The following is a 21,024-nucleotide window of genomic DNA, read 5'->3' as shown; positions in this document are numbered from 1 at the left end:
TCCGGGAAGATCCCACAGGCTGTGGAGCGGCTAGGCCCATGAGCCATGGCCGCTGAGCCTGCGCTCTGCAACGGGAAAGGCCACAGCAGTGAGAGGCCCGCAAAAAAAAAAAAAAAAAAAATGAGGATCAAAATAGACCCTGCTTACCTCCTGGGGCTGCTGGGAGAGTTAAGAACTATTTTAAAACATAACCTGAATGTGTTTTAATCAGGTATGGTAAGACACACATGCAAATAACTGTTATGAAGGAAGCAGTTTATGTTCACAAAACCATAAAAACAAGATGCCCAGCACTCCACGCAGGGCCATGCAGGGAGGCACCAGGGTCAGTCAGGAGGCAGAGGGAGGGAGGGGGAAACATGGGCAGGAGCCTTTGTTGTAGGTTCTGTGAGAAAGACAAGGCAAGGGAGAGCAGGCAGGTTTAGGATCAGCTGGTATGAATAATGTCTGCGGGCTCTGGGGATTAGGGGCTGTCCCTAGTTGCCTGGTACCTGGCCCTGGGATGAATATGGCAGAAGAACATGGGCCTCCTGGAGCATAAGAGCCAGATGGAGGAGGTGGTGGGGAGCGTGGGCTCTGGACTGGCTGGTTTGCATATGACAGGTGAGCTCCTGGGCACGTCCATTGCTCTTCTAAGAACTGGCAGCCCTGGGAGGGGCAGTCTCTCCCCGGTCAGTGAGGCCCCAGATGTCAGAGCATCAAGAATACAGCAAATAAGAAAACATGGCCAACACGAGTGCAAAGCACCCGACACACAAGAAGCGGGAGATGTCATCCCTGCCTGTTTCAACTTTGTGGGGCCTGGGTCTCCCTCTACTTGCCTCACATAGTGAAGCAAGCTGAGAGTCTTCCCTTCCCAGCTGGACTCTAGTTCCTGGAGGGCTCACTGCACGCCTGCACCCAACCAGGGCAGGAGAAGCCTTCTCTGGGCCCCTCCCTGCCTGCAAAACAAGAGGAAGTAAACAGAGTGCTGATGTCAACAGAGGCCCGTGGACAACCCATGGGAAAGAGCAGAGACCAAGACCTTGCCCTTCGTCCCTCCCCCTTCCCTGTGCTCTTTCTTTGCCTCATGTGTCCTGCCTCACCTCAGGGACCACACTCACATCCCTCCTGCCTTTGTTTCCCCAGACCCTGAGAAGGGGCCAGCTGAATGAAGCACAATGAATGACCCCCCAGGATGGGCTGTGGAAGGAAGGGGAAGTGAGGGAGGTTAACGGGGGTGGTTGGTGGGGGAGGGGCAATCTTGGGTAAGCGCCAAGCTCACGAGGCAGACAGACCTGAGTGCGGTCCAAATCCAGACCCGGAGGGAACCAGAGTAAGTGAGGTCACCTCCCTGTGAACTTTGAAAGATGCTTGGGCTGAATTGGTGACAGGAGTTCATCCTCCCTTCCCCCAACAGGAATGGGAGAGTTTGGGACTCTCCATGACATTAAGGCTCTGGGCCTCAGTTTCTTCCTGGGAAAATTAACATAAGGATACATCACCACAGAATGTTATAAAGCTGAAAATGAGAAAATGCAGGTTTAGGGCTTGACTCAGATAAGAGGGTTCCATGAAAGTGCAGAATCTGTCCTCTGAGGCCTATAAGTGCAGGCACATAGAGAAAGCCAGGACTACCTGGCTGGCCATGAGAGAACTGTGGAAAACATCTATTAGGATTGGGAAAAAAACTGAGAAAAGGAAAAAGGAAGTTCAAATCATGTCCTCCCACCCCCATGGTCCATTCTGTGAACCAATGCCAACGCCATCCTGGAGAGCGGGTGAGCAGAGCCTCCATCCCAGCCAGCCCTGGGGGGCCACCAAAGTTCCCAGCCCCCAATCTCTCACCCCGCCCACCACCAGTCACAGGCGGGCAGGCCTCCATCAGAGAGGGTCCCAGGGACTGTCAGCTGGATGCCTCATGACTGCTCTGACCTTCATCCCCTCTGTCCAGGGAAGGCTCTGGATGAGCCAGGCTTGCACAGCTGCAGATGGAACCCCCTGAGAAGCGTTATTAAATACAGCCTCCGGGCTCACCCCGCAGGGCTCTGCACTCACAGGGTGAGGCCCAGAGATTCTGTGGTGCAGCCAGCAGGAAGCATCCAGAAGGAGCAGAAGGCTCTGTGGGCTCAGCAAGACTGGAGTTCAAGTCCTGGACCCGCCACCTCAGAGTCCTGGATGTGGGGCAGGGCGTGTCTGAGCCCCGGTGTCCTCCTTGTAGAGTGTGAGGACAGAGGGCCCTGCAGATCCAGTCCCGCATCTCTGGGTGGAGGCGTGGCCTCCAGAAGGCCCACCCTCTGGGTAGGTGGGAACCTGCACCCACCCTCACCTCACCTCAGGGAGGGTGTGAGACTGCACACAGGGAGCAGAGCAGGGCGGGAGGGGCCTGGTGGGCCTTGGTTCTGCCTGGGGATGAAGAGGGGCACTGCAATGTCCCCTACCTGCAGAGAGAGAGACCACCAGCATGCTGGGTGCCCCTGGTGCCTGGGCTGGGGGCTGAGGCTTGACCACCAGCATCTCCCTCCTCCTCCTCTCTAAGGGGCTGTAGCTGGGCAGGGACTCAGGGCCGTGGACCTCTCCCTGAAGGAGCCTGAACTGGTCCTGCTGTCACCCCTTTCCCTGGGAGGAGAGAGACACTCAGAGAAGCAGAGAAAAGGAGAGAGAGACACACAGAGACACAGACTGACTCCTAAGGAGATGCCAAGCGGGTGGCAGAGGCAGGGAGCTGAGGGAGAGAGGAGAGGCCCCAGCTGGCCCAGGTCAGGACCAGCCCCTCAGTGTGCAGAGCGGGGCAGGGAGCCCTAGATCATTGTTCCCTTTGCACTGACCACAGAGAGGCCCTTTTGCAATATAGGAAAAGAAGCCAGATTGATAAAGGAAGTTCCAGTCACAGCAGGGGTGGGCGGGCTTGGGGAAGGCCCCTACCCTCCTCAGTCCTCCGAAGGAGCCTGGTCCTCGCTCTCCTGGTGCTGAGACTCCCCGCAGGCGGCCCCTCCACAGGACTCCCCTCTGGCCTTGAAGGCTCTGCTTGTCTTCTCATCCCGGGAGGAGGGCAAGGCCATGGGTCTGAGGATAGGGATAAGCAAAGTGGGAAAGAGGATGAAGCTAAGAACACCAAACACTTTTAGCTGGAGTTGTCTGTCACCGCAAGAGGCCAAGGGACCTAGGGCAGCATCTGGGTTGAAGGGGGAGGGATGGTGCTCCGCATGGCTTAGAGTTCCTAATGACAAGGGTGATACAGTAACAGGAAGTGATAATTTGGGGGGCAAGGAAAGGGTATAAGAAAAAATATACATTTGGAATTTTTACTTTTCTCTTTTTTTTTTTTTTTTTGCCTCTCTACACTGTGTCACTAAACGTATCTCTGCACGTTCACACATCCTCGTCCAGTAAAGCTTCAGGCCACCAGAATACACATTTTTTCCTCACTCGCATACATAACCCCTCACATCAGCATTGGTGCACTAGACTCTGTAAAAATTTTTCAGTCACACTTTGTTTTTAAACTTGAGTCAATATAAACCTTGTTCAAAATGTTATGAAAAAATGTACATGTTTATACAAGGCAGGTTGTGACAGGACACTGGGGTTCTTTCCCCGTGGGCAGCCCCAGGAGGAGAGGGCTGGAGTCTCACACATTTGTGTCTCTATCTCCTCCCACCACCCTTCCCACCCAATCCCCCAGGAACCAGCAGCGCCCTGCCCCCCTAGTGAGTGCACTCACACCCCTATTCCCTGGGGAAGAAGCTAGTTGACCTTTGCCATTTTCCCCACACCCCTGGAGGAGGGGGCCAGGATCAGCCAGGCCCTCTCCATTGTAATTGTTTGCCCCTCTGGGCCAGACCAAAGGGACGCTGCCCTGTACAGGTAGAGTCCAAGGAGTTGTCAGCTCATAACATAGCTATTCACGCCGTAAGTGGAATTCTTCATCGAGTCGTTGACTTCTCGACGGAATGCTGACAGATTCTGGGTGAACCTACAGAGAGGATGCATGTAGGTTGGGGGAGCAGGGTGGAAGGGAAAGATCTTTGCCTAAAATGTTTCTAGCAGACAAGTGGCTACTGAGAGGCAGAACGTATGAATCAGTTGTGTCTAAGGTCAGTTAATCTCAGTCTTAAGACTTTAAGGGAAAGTTGGGCTAGTTTTGCACCCCTTTCTACCTGACAACTTCATGGCAGGTCTCGAGATCTGGTCAAATCTGAGGCTCTGAGGATCACCTTGGGTTCATGGCAGCACAAAAGGAATCTCACTGACAGAGACGGGAAGTAACCCTCACGAAGTGAGAGCTGGGAGAGGATGAAGCTGTCTCATTTCTTAATGCCAAGAGACCTGTGCTGTCCAGTATGGCAGCCATTAGCCACATGTGGCTGTAGACCACCTGAATTGTGCTCAGTGCAACTGAGAAACTGAATCCAATTAAAAGAAATTTAAAATTCAGTTCCCCAATCGCACCTTAATTAAAATGCCATACTTTAAATTAATTAAAATTAAAGAAAATTTAAAAATCAATTTAGAAAAACCTGACGTTCAATTCAGTTATCGGACAACTTCTAAGTATGTTTGGAACAACTTGAGTATGAGAATCTAATTGCAACTGTAAGTTTTATGAAATCTAAATACAAATCAAGTATTTCCGATGAAAATGTAGCATATGGGGCTTCCCTGGTGGCGCAGTGGTTGAGAGTCCACCTGCCGATGCAGGGGACACGGGTTCGTGCCCCGGTCCGGGAAGATCCCACATGCCGCGGAGCGGCTGGGCCCGTGAGCCATGGCCACTGAGCATGCGCGTCTGGAGCCTATGCTCCGCAACGGGAGAGGCCACAACAGTGAGAGGCCCGCGTACCGCAAAAAAAAAAAAAAAAAAAAGAAAATGTAGCATATGAATTGAGATGCCCTGTTAAGTGTAAAATACACAGGATCTTGAAGACTTAGTACAATAAAAAGAATCTTAAAATTCTCAATTTAAAAATATTGATTACACACGGACACATTATTTTGGATACATGGGTTAAATAAAATACATTAAAATGAAAAAAAAAAAAAAAAGAATCCGCCTGCCAATGCAGGGTACACAGTTACGAGCAGCCCTGGTCCAGGAAGATCCCACATGCTGCGGAGCAACTAAGCCTGTGCGCCACAACTACTGAAGCCCGCACGCCTAGAGCCCGTGCTCTGCAACAACAGAAACCACCATAATGAGAAGCCGGCGCACCACAACAAAGAGTAGCACCCGCTCGCCACAACTAGAGAAAGCCCGCGTGCAGCAATGAAGACCCAATGCAGCCAAAAATAAATAAATTTAAAAAAAAACCACATTCTATCTACTTTAAATAAATAAATGCATTGATAATCTGTCAAATTTTAAAGGAATTATCAGAGGGCAAAATCTAAATGAAACTGGGAACTCAGAGAGTAATACACTAAAGACTGCTTTCCCCTTGAGGGCATTTGCCAAGCTCAAGAAACTTGCGATTTCGTGTTCAGGAAGCCAAGAGCAGGATACAGACCCCAAAGTCTTTGACAATGTGGTGAGTCTAATAGGAAATTGCCCGCTTGGCATAAAGTCAGGGTCTCAAAGTTCTACACCCTCATATTGTGTGACCTGGAGACCACCACGCCACACTCAAGCAGAGGATTTCGAAGAATTTGACTGTCTTGGACCTTCGTCCAGAACAGAGAAAACTCTTTCTGGAGAATTTATACCCATAAGCCAGCCCTTAGGCAGATGTGCAGTCCAAATTCACAGAACCATTGGTCCGAAAAATGTCAACCTGTGTTAATTTAACACACTCTAGGAAGTTATTAGCCTAAATTTTTGGCAGAAGCAAAAATTTTCTTTGGAGTAGTCCACTATCAGATGGGATTCTTCTATGCCTATTTGGTAACCTCTGAATTCAGTACCAAATTAATAGAAAACTCAATACCAGATTAATGAGCAAGGGATCTTATTTGGGTCACATTTAAATTAACCATAAGGTGTTGCTGTTAATAGGGGTAACTAACCCAGAGCCAAACATGCTTATGATTTAGATCCATTTACTGTTCCTTACAGTCTCTGTGGCCTTCAAACCAGCTTTCCCATTTGTTACTTTTTGGCCATCTTTCCAATTTCTTCTTTTAGTTTTTTGCTCTTGTTAGCAGCTTTGACTTGAATTTGTCATTCCAATATCTAATATTAAATTAACTGCTTTTAAAATTATTTTTCCCCAGCTTTAGTGAGGTAAAACTAACAAAAATTGTATATATTTAGGTTGTATAGCGTGATTTTTTTAAGGTGTACAACTTGATGGTTTAATATATGTATACATCGTGAAATGATTACCATGATCAAGCTAATTAACACATTCATCACCTCATATAGTTACCTTTTCTTGTGTATGTGGCAAGAACACCTACGATCCACTCACTCAGCAAATTTCAGGTATACAGTACAGTGCTGAGTATAATCACCGTGCTGTACATTAGATCCCCAGAACTTATAACTGAAAGTTTGTACCCTTTGATCAATATCTCCTCATTTCCCCCACTCCCCAGCCCTTGGCAACCATTTTATCCTCTGGTTCTATGAGTTCAACTTTTTAGATTCCACCTACAAGTGAGATCATACAGCATTTGCCTTTCTGTGTCTGACTTATTTCCCTTAGAAAATGTCCTCCAGGTTCACCCATGCTGCCAAAAAATGGCAGGATTTTCTTTTTTAAGGCTGAATAATATTCCTCTGTGTGTGTGTATACATATATGTATCTCACATCTTCTTTATCCATTCATCCATTAATGAACACTTATGGTGTTTCCATATCTTGGCTATTGTGGATAATGCTACAGTGAACATGGGAGTACAGATATCTCTTTAACATACTGAGTTCATTTCATTTGGATACCCAGAAGTGGGGTTGGGATCATATGGTAATGGTAATTACCATGGTAATTCTATTTTTAATTTTTTGAGGAAACTCCATACTGTTTTCTATAATGGTTATACCAATTTACATTCTGACTAACAGTCAGTACACACAGGTTCCCTTTTCTCCTCAATCTCGCCATTACCTGTTATCTCTTATCTTTTTGATAATAGCCATCCTAAACAGGTGTGAAGTGGTATCTCATTGTGGTTCGGATTTGCATTTCCCTGATGATTAGTGATGCTGAGCACATTTTCATATACCTGTTGGCCATTTGTATGTCTTCTTTGGAAAAATGTCTATTCATGTCCTTTGACAATATTTAAATTGGGTTGCTTCTTTGCAATTGAGTTGTATGAATTCCTTATATATTTTAGACATTAACCAAGTATACAGTTTGCAAATATTTTCTCCCATTCTGTAGGTTACCTTTTCATTTTGTTTCCTTTGCTATGAAGAAGCTTTTTAGTTTGAGGTAGTCCCACCCATTTTTGCATTTGCTGCCTTTGCTTTTGGTGTCATATCCAAAAAAATCACACCCAAGACCAATGTCAAAGAGCTTTTTCCCTATGTTTTCCTCTAGGAGTCTATTGCTTCAGGTCTTACATTTAAGTCTTCAATCTGTTCTAAGTTAATTTCTGTGTATGGCATAAGGGTCTAATTTCATTCTTTCACATGTGGATAACTAGTTTTCCCAACAACTACATGGTAATTCACAAAATTGAATACTACGCATGTGAAAATGAATGAATTACAGCTACCCACAATAAATGGGTAAATCACCCCTCTTCTGGAGGTGAGCCTGGGTGCAGATGCAGAGTTTTCTGGTAAGGCGGCTTGAAGCTGAGATAGCTGGGACAATGGTCTTTGCTTTCTCTGTGAAGTAAGTGCTGCCCCCTTCCGGAAGTGAAGAGGGAATGATGTGATGTGATTGACAGGTGCTTTGGGCAATGGGAGAAGGCATAAAAATTGCATTTAAGAATGTATATAACAAAACACGGGAATTCCCTGGCAGACCAGTGGTTAGGACTTGGCAATTTCACTGTCGGGGCATGGGTTTGATCCCTGGTCTGGGAACTAAGATCCCACAAGATACATAGTGCAGCCAAAGGGGGGAAAAGAAAAGGAATGTATATAACAAAACAGAAACAGACTCACAGATATAGAGAACAAAGTAGTGGTTATCAGTGAGGGAAGGGAAGGGGGAAGGGGCAAAATAGGGGTATGGGATTAAGAGATCCAAACTGCTATGTATAAAATAAATAAGCAACAAGGATGTATTGTACAGCACAGAGAAATACAGCCACTTGTAATAACTTTAAATGGAGTACAATCTATAAAAATATTGAATCACTATGTTGTATACCTGAAACTAATATAATATTATAAATCAACTATACTTCAATTTAAAAAATCAAAAAATAAAAATAGAACCTAGGATAACCACCCCACCTCCCAAAAAAGGGGAACTTTTAGCATCACCAATTTGTGCACTAACCCATTGTGGTATGTTGCAACAGAAAAAAATGGCCACAAATTCTTTGCGGCTCCTTCTATCAAGATGGAGAGGTTATTTCCTCATCCCTGAATCTGGGCTGGCCTGCTTTGGTCAACAGAATGTGATGTAAGTGATATTCTGCAATTTCTGAGCCTAGACCTCAAGTGGCCTTGCAGCTTCTGCTCTCAAGGGGCACAGTGGGGAGAGGACATTTCCAGAAATAATGACCAACACAAGGTATCACCTAATGCTAAGTCAACAATATAGAGAAGGCATAGCTAGAGTTTAAAATAAGGTTGGCAAATTCAGGGGAGGTTTTCTGTAGGAGGTGAGAGAGCTGAGCCTGGGTGTTTGAGATGGTGGAGAAAAGCGAGAGGATGGGGAGTGGAGGGGGAGCGGGCTCAAAGGCCCGCAGGAGAGGAGGGTGTGGGTGTCTGAAAGGCAGTGGGCAGTCACCCAAACTGGAGCGGAGAGCTGTTCTTGGAGAGCACTGGGCAAGAAAGCCCGGGTTATTCTGCAGCCAATGTCTGCCAATGACTTGTGAGTAGAGGAAGCTGATCATATAGGTCCAGTTTTCCTAAGAGTTTTCACAAAAAAGAAGTTTGAAAGAAACAGTCACTCTCGGCCCAACCTCCTAATATCTTAAGCACTTTTTCCCTCTGTTGTCAGCCCTCTCCCCATGCTGTTGTCCTCACTCCCTGCCTCTAAGGGATCATTTCCATCAGTGTTTGTATCCATTCACAACTCATCTTGAAAACAGCTGTAAACACAGTCAGAACAGCTTAGGCACGAAAGGAGTTGATTAGCCCATGTGACTGATGAGTTAGCACAGATCTGGCTTCCCGTGCTCACACCTGTCATCTGGTCTGTTTCTCTTCACTGCCCACTTCTGCCCCCTACCGTTCAGCTTCATTCTCTCATTCTCAGTCCCTCTTTGGTGGCCCCAGCAGCAGCGGGCTCTTCCAACAAGGGGGCAAGATGACCCATCCTCCCATGTCAGTCTTGCAGGAAAGAACAAGACTTTTTCCCTTAGCTCCAGCAAAACCCCTAAGATTACTAAGACTGGACTAGCGTAGGTGACCCATCCATCCTAGAGACAATCAGTGTGGCCAAAGGGATGTGTTGCTCTGGGTGACCAGCCCTGAGTCAAGGGCAGGATATCCATGTTCTAGAAAGTAAGTCAAGACTGGAACTTTTATCTGTATAACTTGAGAGTGTACAGAACTAAATAACCCATCCCCTCCTCTCTCGTCCTCCGTGCAGCCCTGAAGCCAGTGGATATACACACCACGTATCAGTTGGGTTCTCTGACGGCCGTGGACACTGCTCGGGGCATAGTGCGGCACTGGAACGCACAGCTGGCCCCTGCGCTCCCTCCACACACCAGTGGCCTCATTACAATTGGTGGCCCATGAAGTGGGGGGGGCCTGGCTGGGGGCCCCCACACCATGGTGGTGCCTGGGCACCCACTTCACTACCTTTCTTCTGTCCATCTTTATGCAACGACTGGCAGGGATCTGGGCAGCCGTGGCTGCACTGCTGGCCTGGGAGCCCTGAACCCTAGTGGTCATCGAACTGGCCAACACCGGCTACAAGTCCATGTACAGCAGCAACTGGTTCACCCTCCAGGTGAACGCGCTCCTCTGCGCTGCCTTTGCTGACCATGTGGCCTTCGTGGACGCCTGGGAAATGACCTCCAGCCTGGCCTTGCGTGACAGCATCCAACCGGAAAGGCTCATCGTCCACAACAAGGTGGACTTCCTCCTTTCTTTCCTCTTCCCAACCTGAGTGCTTCTGTCCATCCTGGGGCTGTGTGAACGGAAGGCCCAAGCTCAGGAACCCAGCTGTGAAGAGGACCACAGCCACAATAGGACTTCTGGGATAAGGGCAGGTGCCATCAAGCTCTCTCACCTGGAAGACCGCAATGGCTTTCGATCTAGTGCAGCCCATTCTATTGTTGCCCCACTCCAACCCCTTCTCCACTCAGAACAAGAGTGGTTATTTTAAAACATAAATGAAACCAGGTCAACGGCCTGGTCTTTTGTATCAGTATAAAGCCAAAGCCTTCTATCTCAGGACAAATCCAAACCCCTAACCATGGTTACCAAGGCCTTGCAAGATGTCGCTGCCCAACTCTGTAGGCTCATTTATTACCACTCTTCCCCCGCTCTCTGCAACCCAATCCCAAGGTCCTCTTGCTGCTCAAGTAGGTCAAGCCTGCCTCGGGGCCTTTATACCTGCTGTTCCAGTGCCTGGAATGCCCCTCTCCCAGACCTCCATGTGGCCAGCTTTTTCTCATTCAGTTCTGTCATCAAACATCACCTCGGAGGCTTTTCCTGACCACTCTCCCACCCCAGTACTCTATACCCTTCTCACCCTGCTTTTTTTGCGTATCAGTAACCAGGACCCGTATTTATTTGGTTTACTACTATTATTATTTACCTGTCTCCTTGAGTTTGTCTGGCTTGCTCACTGCTGTATCCCCGCGACCTCGAGCCGTGCTTGAGACAGTGCAGGTGTGATAAGCAGCATTCATTGAACGAATTAATAACTTAAAGTCAGATGACTAGAATACCTGTCTGCCCTGCACCTTCTCTCAGCAAGCTGCTTCCTCTGAGAAACAGGCGATATATCGCCGAAGTGTCTCCTTGTTGCACTTGCTGGATTATATCTGCATGATTATCACTATGAATGCTTCACATTTACATTTAGGGCAGTATGACCTTTTTTCTTTTTTATCGGAGAATAGTTGAAGGGCAGTATGATTTTCAATGCAGTTTCTACTTTTATTTTGGAAGACTCTCCCAAGAACATTCTGCCATTTTACTAATGAAGCCCGAGAGGTGGCACACAGCTGAGCCAGTCCTTGGTCCTAGTGATACTGGTGACAGCTGTGGCAAAAGTACTCTGTCCTCGCTGGAAAACTGGCCTCCTGCGAGGGCTGGAAGTGACAACCCATGACTCCTCTCTGACACATCCTCTCGTGTCCTGGACGTCAGTTTCTTGTCTGGGGGTGGGGGGCTGGGGTCCCTGAAAGGAATTCAGTCAAGACTGGGGTTTATCGGTGCACCGTGGGCTCCTTGTCTCCGATCACGAGATCTGGCCGGCTGTTCCCCAGACCCTCTGTCTCTGGCGCCGAGGCTTCCCTGATCACCCTAAAGGGGGCTCCGTGACCAGGCACGACCACGTCGGCAGTGGCTAGGACCCTCTTCCGGCTGTGCTCCTGGGACACCGGGTCTTCGCTCAGCGCCCGCCACGAGTCCTCGTCCCCATCGCGTTCAAACACATCGCCCACTACCATGACGGTACCCAGGGCCGTGCCAGCCACCACCACGCTCACGTCCCGCTGGCCACCATGGCCGGGCGTGGCCCACACCTCGAGTCCCGGCCCCAACCGCAGAGGCTGCTCCTCAGCCAGCCCGTGGGGGAGGTAGCGGCCCCCGGGGAGGCAAAAGTCGTGCGAGACCAGCAGGGCCGCCGCGGGAAACAGCCCCAGGTTCCCGATGTGGTCCGAGTGTCCGTGGGTCCCCACCACCAGAGTCACATCTCCCGGGGCCACGCCCTGCCCCGCCAGGGCCCCCAAGAGTGCCTCTCGAGCCCAGGGCCCCGCGGTGTCCACGAGCATGGGGCCACGGGCCGCCTCCTCCAGGGCGGTCTTCGCCTCGTAGACCTCGGGCGGGGGCTCTCGGTGGCCGGAGGCCGGGCCCCAGGCCTGGGGCAGAACAAGGGTCACGGAGCCGTCGGCGCGCACAGCGTCGCCGACCCCCTCGGGCTCCGCGTAGCCCTGCAGCAGAACCACCACAGAAAAGGCGTCGCCGGACACCCGCAGAGGAGGCTCCCCGCGCAGCGGCTCGGTGCGCACTACACCGCTCATGGCCGGAGAGGGACGGGCGGGGGAAAGGAAGTGGGGCCTTCGGCGACTGTCCGCTCCCTTCGGGTTTCCACACTCGCCCAGCCTCCGCGGAGTGAATCTCAGTTCCTTGCCACCCCTCTCAGACCCTTAAGTTGGCATCGCCCAACTGAACTTCGGCGAGAATGCACTCGTCCCTCAGCGTCTTCGGCCACCACCCCGCTCGCGTGTGAGGTCCTCAACCGCCACCCTCCGGAGATAACCTTGTTATTTTCTTCATTCTAACTGGAGCCGCTCTCTACCTTGGACCTAGTTTTATCTCCTCTTAGGTCCTGCCTCACTCTGAGGACAGAAGTGACACGGGAAAAGTGCGTGGGAGTTTGTCCTCTGCGAGCTCCCGTCACCCAAGTATGGCGGCCCAGGCGTCGCCGCGCACGTAACTTAATTCCGTCGCGTTTTCAGGCATGCGCGGACCGCGGCTGCGCAGTCCCAAGCCCGAAACCTGTCTCAGCGACCTGTTCCGTGCCACCCTCCTTGGGCTGCAAAACTACAAAGCACCGTTAGCTTTTAACAGGACGGCGACCAACGGCCCTATTCACAGGGCGCTGCCGTACCGGCCAGCTAAGATGTGTGCACGGCAGTTGTTTGAAATTTGGGGCCCAGCTGATATTTTAAAAAAAGTTTACTAGCGTTATAGAAAATTTGGCGCCTTTGATATTACGTGGTGGCCCTGCAGTGAAATTAATATGAAGTAGACCAAGTGTCTACCCCACCTAACTTATCAATATTACCCCGTCCCCATCCAGTGTCCCCTTCCCGTTCACAGACTGTTGGCATGTAGCCTCCTAGACGCCGGCAGCGTGTATAGGTCGTAGAGAGAATGTCCATTCAGCTTCTTTGTTGTGAGTCTAAAAACAGACCCTCGAGGGGCAAAGTGACTTTGCCAGGGTCCACTGCTTCTAAGCCATGTTGACCTCTGGGTCCGGTGGGGAGTAGCAGACATATTTAAATATCTCAATACTGTCACCACACACACCTGACAAGGGGATAAATGGCAGGTGGAGGACTCATCTGTCGGTGCCGGGCTTCCACCTACTGCTCCCACCTTTCTCCCCATAGCCATGCCATGCTGCACCACCAGGATCCTGCCTGAGACTACACGGGAGAGAAGAGCTACAAGCTCTAGGGTGGGGTCACTCACACATACACACACTCTGAAAGCTGTGGGGCAGGGAGCGCTCAGACTTCAGAGGGTTCTTCTCCAAGACCCCTGTCCCTCCTGGGGGCTCAAAGGCAAAGGTCAGAGTTCCTCTGGGTCATGCTTGGGGTGGCCTGGTGTGTTAGTCACCTCCTCCTCCTCCTCTTCTGTCTTCTCTTGCCCATCTGTGATCTTCTCCTTTCCAGTCCAAGTTTCCTGTAGACATGCTAGGTTGGGTGATAGAAAACAATTTAGATATTGGTCCTGGGGAGAGGGAAGGTTGTGACCTGGCAAGAAAGGGGCCAGCTGCCAGGCTTACCAGTTTCAGTAGCTCGGAGCACATGACCTTCACAGAGAAAATGCTGTAGGGGCTGCTCCTGATGGTGGAAATACCAGTCTCCCACGACGTCTTCAAACTCCTCCAGCATCGTCTCACACTGATCAGGTGGAAAGGTCAGAAGGGTATCTGCTCTGCTGGCCTCTGCAGACCCTCCTCTCTGGTCTTCACTCCCTGTCTCCCCACCCCACTTCGGAAAGGCAGGGAACCAGGAGGTTAAACTTGGCCTATTAGATGTGTGATCCTCATTCATTCAACAGACATTTACCAGCACCTACGCTGCCAAGTAAGTTATTATACTCTGAGTCTCAGTTCCTTGCGTGTAAAATGGGAAGTGGTAATAGTACCTACCACGTCAGGTTGTTGTGAGGGTAAAATGAGGCAGCAGCTGGAAAGTTTGTGGCCCCAAATCGGGCACACAGTAGGTGCTCAGTAAGTGGCAGTATATATCACTAGCCTCCATTATTACTTCTTGATATGCTCCTGGGCCCACTTCAGTCAATGGCAGAGTCCCTGCTCTGCTCAAAGATGGACCTCCTTAGGATCTAGCTCCCCTCTCAGGTTCCCTTCTCACCTTCCTGGGCAGTGCAGTATCCTATCCTACCTGCTTCTTGAGGAACGTGACCTCCACGCTGGGCTCATCCCACAGCTCCAAAGGGATCCCCAGATCCACCTTCACCCCCTTCTGCACCAGGCCTTTCAGCGTTGCCATGGTCTGACTCTGCCCCTGAGAGATGGGAATTTGAGATCAGCCCAGGCCACTGCCCTGCCTCCTCCCCTTTTTGCCATATCAGCTTTGTCAACTACTGGAGACCCCGGTGAGTTCCATAGAGATGAGATTGAGGGAGTCTACGATGGGGAGGGGACGCTCCAGAGCTGCGGGGAGCTGGGCAGACATCGTGAGGACCTCAGGGGGTACAGGTTGTAGTTTCTGAGAGATGGAATCCTGCCCCGGAGAAGAGTCTGACCTTGGCATATCTCAGTGAGCCCTCGCGCTCGGCATGAACACTGTAGTCCAGAATCCGCTCACATAAATTCTCCAAGGCCTCTTCCAGCCTTGTCTCTCTGTGGGAAGAGGGGAAACAAAGACTCCCTGGATGCTGTGGGTGCTCCCAGGGCTCCTTCAGGGATTGGAAGGTGGAAGAACACCAAGAAGAACTCACGAAACACTGTAAGGGATGTGTCTCTTCCTCTTGCCTGTGTCCAGCACCTGCCCCAGCTCCAGCACCTCTCGAGATCGGCCAGTGCGACTCAGCTCGTCCTGTAGCTCCAGGCTCAGCAGTTTACATACTAGATATCCAAGGGGACGTGAAAGACAAACAAACAAAGCAGCAACTCATTCGGCAGATAAGCAAAGGCAGCAGAGCACAATGGTTATGAGTGCAGGCTCTGGAGCCAGCCTGGTAAGGCTGGAATCCTGACTCAGCCACTTAGTAGCTGGGTGACGATCCTGCTGTGCCTTGGTTTCTTCACCTCTAAAATGAAGATAACAATAGTACCTCCCTCACAGGGGTGTGGTGAGGATTAAATCAATCAATCTATGTAAAGCCCCGAGAATAGTGCCTGGCACGTGGTGAGCACTGCCTAAGTGTTTGCTGTTTTCTGCAGTTATTTGTTGAGCCCCTTCTGGACGCACAATAGCAATACAGAGAGTAATAAGACCCATGATCTATCCACAGGACATTGCCAATGTCTCTGGGGATAGATAAAAAGGTGGTGAAAATATTGTGTAATGGACTCTATCAAGAGACTTAATCTCACTAGGAAATGCAAAATTCATTCAATGGTCATTCATGGACTTCCTACTAGCCTACGATTTTCTCAAGGATGAGCATTGTGTCTCTTCCACCACTGTCTTTCCAGCACCAGTGGGTCCCAAGAAAAGGACAGGCCTATACAGAAGTGCCAAGCAAACTAAACACAGGGGCAAGGAGCGAAAGTGTCCCAAATGTGCCTATGGCACTATGCTAAGGATACACAGGGAGACACAGGTACTCTCCTTCCCTCCAATGCAGTGGGAGGTGACAGATAAGGAAGGAGGCTTCCAAAGGAGGTGACATTTAAACTGGGTCTTGAAGAACCAAATACAGAAGGGCAAGGATCATTCCAGGCAAAGGAAAAAAACAATGTGCAAAGGCAGAGAGGTGTGAGAGGATGAGGCAGGCTCAGTGACCACTGAGAGGTTCAGTATGGCTGAAGCATGGGCACTTTGGGGATGGGAGGTGGGGTATGGAAATGTAAGAAAGATGGAGGCCAGACCACCAACACTTGGATGCTCTGCCAAAAACGTTGGCTGTAGTCTAATCACAGCAGGAGGCCTGAAGAGGTGTTAAAGCAAGGACGTACACAATTGAGTCTGTGTTTAGAAAAACTGACAGGTGTAGGGGGTTAAGAGTAGGGACACAAATGAAAGGAGAGGAGAGATGAGGACCAAGTCAGGAGGAACATTGCTACTGAAATGCAGCGTGGAGTGAGGCGAAGGGGAAAAGAATCCAGGAAGAAATTAAAGCCAGGGAGGCAACAAACCAGGGGACCAGGGCACTCTGAAGTGCCCCCTCCTAGATGGGCCCCATAGGTGATACAGTCACAGAAGATGCTGCTCACGGTAAAGTCCATACAGTGCACACCCTCTGCAAAACCTCACAATTATGGGGAACCTCTCCCAGTTGTGTGGCCTCCTCTTTCTTTTATGAGCTTCAAAGGCTGACGTACTCACTCCCAAACCCCTCAGGGGGGCGTGGGGCCTATAATTTGGGAGCGTCTCCGCTGGGGTGGAGCAGAGGATGTCCACAGGTAATGAGCCTGACACCTCACTCCTGCAGTCTCTTCAGATTTAAGTCTGGTGGCATGGAGGAGACACACACACACACACACACACACACACACACACACACACACACACACACACACACACACACACACACACACACACACACACACACACACACACACGATGCTCAGTAAAGTGGTCGGTCCTGGGCCGATAGTCTCTGCACTACAATTCCCACAAACCATTGGGAGGCCCAAACCAGCAAGAAAAAGCGGGCTCCCTCTGAATGTCTCATGGGAATTGTAGTGCCATAGTTTTGGGGTAGCGCTATGCGTTCCCTCCGTTGACCCCATTCGAATTCCACCAGGCTCCATCAGAACCTCCCTCAGGTCCTGAAGGAGGTCAGGTGACCCACCCATCACGGTTCATTTGGTCTGGCCCAGAAGGAGGTAGGGCAGAGGGATGCGAATAGGGGCTACTCCCTTTAGATACCTTCGCATTTGCTGGGCAAGCGTTCTGTGTCATCGTCCTCCTCCTTCGGCGTCCCAGACACAGTCAAAATGAAAAGCAACATTCCCAACCGCACAGGTCCCATGACCAAGTGCCGTCCACAGCCAACCACCTCCTGCCTTCAAACCAACTTCGGTCAGGCAGCGGGCCCTTTAAATCCCAAGGCTGTCGGCTGCAACTTTAACCCAGCCTGGCAAGTGAAGCGCAAGCGCAGTGCCTGCTCGAAGGGGGCGGGGCTTCGCGGCGCTGCGGGCTTCCCCGCCTGGTTTTGTGGCGCCTCCCAAAGGTCCTGGCTGCCGAGTAGTGAAGGAATAAACTGAAGTAATTACAGCAAGAGGGTGTGCTCCTTACACGTAGGCACAGAGACAGCATTTTTATATAATTTCAGGCCGTGAGCCTAGGGGGCTTATTCCGGCTCGTGGAAGTGGCAGTGACCTGCTCTCGGTCTCTGCCAGGAACTGCTCCTGGAGGGGGCGGGGCCAACATGGCGCCGAGCGCCGGGTGAGCGGCGCTTTGGCGGTGGTGAGAGGCTCTTCCTGCGCTGGGCGCTCGACTGGCGGGGGCGGGTCTGAGTGGTACCCGGGACTAGACCTTTTGAAGGGCCCGTGTGGGGACCCGGAGGAGGACGGTTGGTTGTGTGTCCGTGCGCGTGGGGACTCTGTGTGTTTGCATTGGAGGGATGTTGGGGGGATGAGGTGGGCTCTCTACGCCTTCTTTCTCGCTGTACCCATTGCCTGGGGACCTTAGACCTGCTTCCCTGCTGGGGAAACTGCTACACGGATCTAGGTCAAGTTATTCTTCTGGGAAGCCTTCCTGCCGACTCCACTGACCTGAGATTTCCTGAGGCCGTGGCGTGTTATTTGAGCCTGTACTGGCAGAGGGTACCGCAGGGTATTGAAGGAGTAGTAGGAGTTCGCCAGGGAACTGGGACATGACCGCCTCCTGTATATCCGGCTCCAGGCACAGAGTATGTTGAATAAATGTGTTCCCTGCAGATAAGACTTATAAAAGCGGGGGAGGAGACCTGGGATGGTTTGAGAAGAACTAACTTGTATTTCGCTCTCATCTTCCCGCCCCTCCAACAGGCCCACACCCGCCCTCCACGTACACCTCGCAGTCAGTCCAAAACACCTTTGACATTAGTCTTCCTAATGCCAGCTTGAAGCGAGCCACTTTCCTTTTGGACACAAAGTAGATTCCAAGCTTGGGCTTATATCTTGTTCACTTGATAACAGTGGTACTTGAGGGTTTAGTGAGCACCTAATTCCTAAGCCTTACAGTTCATTCCTTTATTCAGCAGATATTTATTGAGTATCTAGTGTGTCTCAGGCACCAGTCCGGGGTCTCAGAATACATCAGTGAACGTAACAAAGATCCCTGTCCACATAGTGCGGGAAGGGGAGATGTGGTGGTGATAAACAATAAGAGATAATACAATATGTATCAGCAGATGTTAAATTCCATGGGAATTTTTTAAAAAAGCAGAGTGGGGGTGGGGTGCAGTATTAAACAGGGTGATGGGAATAGGCAGCCAGGGAACATCTGGGGAAGAGCATTCCAGGCAGAGGGAATAGAGCAAAGGTTTGAACAGCAAGGAGGACAGTGAGGCTGGATCAACGTGGAAGAAGGAAAGAAAGGAGGTCAGAGATGTGATGGGGAGAGAGTAAATCACGAAGGAGCTTGTAGACCATAATAAGGATTTCGAATTTACACTGTGGCACATTGGGAGCCAGGACAGGGTTTTGAGCAGAGAAATGACCCAATGTGGTTTATTTTTTGACAGAATCACTCTGGTTGCTATGTTGGGAATAGATGTAGGGAGCAAGGATGGAAGCAGGAAGACCTTATCAGGAGGCTACTGAAGTTCCCCAGGGGATAGATACTGGGAGCTGGTCACACAGTGGGAGTGGAGGATCAGATTGGATCACCTGGTGGATTTGCTTTGAGGGCTCACATAATGAATGACCGCCTGGATGAATGGTGTTGCTATGAAGATGAGAAAAGCCGAGGCTGGAGCTGGTGGGGTGGGGGTCATCAGGAGTTCAGTTTAGAAGGGATTCTAAGTAGCCAGTTTGATATACAGGTCTGGAGTTCGGAAGAAAGCTCTGGGCTGGGGATATAAATTTGCCATCATCAGCCTATAAGCGATACTGAAAGCTGTGAGAATGGTTGAGGTCACCAAGGGAATAAGTATAGCTCATAGCTGTACAAGGACCAAGCCCAGGCCACTGCAACATCAAGCAGACGAGGAGAAGAGGAAGCAGCAGCAGAGGAAACGTAGAGAAAGTGGCCAGTGAAGGAGGAGGAAAACCAAGAGAAGGTGGAGTAGCAGTGGTGTCAAGACAGTGTCTCCAGAAGGTAGTAGGCAACTATGCCCTGTGCTGCTGAGAGGTCGAGGAAGATGGGGAAGGAGATGGGACTTTGGATTTGACAATGTAGAGTCACAACTTGATGAGTGGTTTCAGGCACCTAATGGAGTCAAAAGCCTGACTAGAGTAGGTTCAAGAGGAATTAGAGATAAGACAGCTCTTTCAGGGAGTTTTGTTGCAAAGAGGAGCCAAAAACGCCCAGGGTATCGCTAGTAGAGAAAGTGGGATGAAGAAGAGATGTTTTTCTCTTTTTAAAATTATTTATTTATTTATTTTTGGCTGTGTTGGGTCTCCATTGCGGTGCGCAGGCTTCTCATTGCGGTGGCTTCTCTTGTTGCGGAACACTGGCTCTAGGCACGCAGGCTTCAGTAGTTGTGGCACACGCGCTCAGTAGTTGTGGCTCGCGGGCCCTAGAGCACAGGCTCAGTAGTTGTGGTGCACGGGCTTAGTTGCTCTGTGGCCTGTGGGATCTTCCCAGACCAGGGCTCGAACCCGTGCCCCCTGCATTGGCAGGCAGATTCTTAACCACTGTGCCACCAGGGAAGTCCAAGATTTAAAAAAAAATTTTAACTGTGAAATACACATAACATAAAACGTACCATCTTAACCATTTTTAAGTGTACACGTTAGGGGCATTAAGTACATTCACACCCATCACCACCATCCATCTCCAGAACGCTTTTCATGTTGTAAAACAGAAACTGTACCTATTAAACAATAACTCCCCCTTCTCCCCTTCCCAGCTTCTGGCACCCACCACTCTGCTTTCTGTCTCTATGAATCTGACTACTCGAAGAACCTCATATAATCGGAACCGTACAGTATTTATCCTTTTGTGACTGGCTTATTTCACTTAGCACAACGTTCTCAAGGTTTATTTGTGTTGTGGCGTGTGTTAGAATTTCCTTCCTTTTTAAGGCTGAAAAATATTCCATGGTATGGGTGGACCACTGTTTTGTTTTTTGAAGATGGGACAATAACTGCATTTTGTAGGGCTAATGGGAGTGATCTGGTAGGTCGAGGAGTTGACGATGATTCAGGGATGGGGGGGGATGCTGGAGGGGTGCTTGAGTTGGGAGGGGCATGACCAGAATCTCTACAGTGAAAGGGAAGGCAGAGCATGAGGGCGCCCGTGCTGCTCAGCGGGTGCACGTGGTGGTGGGAGCCTGGGGAGGTCTCTTCTGATGGCCAAAAATCAGGGAGGAGAAGAGGTGTCAGATGAGACAGAAGGAACCTGGGTGCACTGAAATGTAGGACCATCAGGCAGCATTAAGGGCCCGTTTGAAGTTCGTGGCCATGAAAACAGTGCACATTGGTCAGGATGGTTGTGCATTTTCTCATCACATTCAATTGTAAGGGCACATAGGCTCAGACAGGGAGAGTTGTTTTTAACCAATGTTGTATTTTTGTCAAGTGTGAATAATGATGCATGACGGAGCAAGACACGTGAAAGCAGGCACGTTAACAACCTTAGGGAAAAAAGATGCTTTCCACATTTTACAGAGAAGAAGCCCAAAGCTGGGAGAGTTTAAGTAGCTTGCCCAGGTAACATAGCTAGGTAGTGCCGGGGATGGGATTTAAACTGAGAGCTGAGATCATTCCACTATACCT

General features: G+C 50.1%; 2 protein-coding genes across 2 annotated transcripts; both read right to left on the bottom strand.

Moving 5' to 3' along the window:
- Window positions 1-11,437: 11,437 nt before the first annotated feature.
- Window positions 11,438-12,253, bottom strand: MBLAC1 (metallo-beta-lactamase domain containing 1). Its single transcript, XM_065892347.1, has one exon. The coding sequence runs from the start codon at window positions 12,251-12,253 to the stop codon at window positions 11,438-11,440; it is 816 nt and encodes a 271-aa protein (XP_065748419.1).
- A 640-nt stretch (window positions 12,254-12,893) lies between these two features.
- CNPY4 (canopy FGF signaling regulator 4) lies at window positions 12,894-17,240 on the bottom strand. Its single transcript, XM_065892982.1, has 6 exons — window positions 17,027-17,240; window positions 14,928-15,054; window positions 14,733-14,829; window positions 14,369-14,491; window positions 13,747-13,864; window positions 12,894-13,654 (listed from the first exon to the last, which is right to left on the bottom strand). The coding sequence occupies exons 1-6, from the start codon at window positions 17,127-17,129 to the stop codon at window positions 13,530-13,532; spliced, it is 693 nt and encodes a 230-aa protein (XP_065749054.1). The 5' UTR covers window positions 17,130-17,240; the 3' UTR covers window positions 12,894-13,529.
- Window positions 17,241-21,024: the final 3,784 nt, after the last annotated feature.

Source organism: Phocoena phocoena, chromosome 15, assembly GCF_963924675.1.
Source record: "Phocoena phocoena chromosome 15, mPhoPho1.1, whole genome shotgun sequence".
NCBI classification, from domain to species: domain Eukaryota; kingdom Metazoa; phylum Chordata; class Mammalia; order Artiodactyla; family Phocoenidae; genus Phocoena; species Phocoena phocoena.
This window is presented reverse-complemented; position numbering and strand designations above follow the sequence as displayed.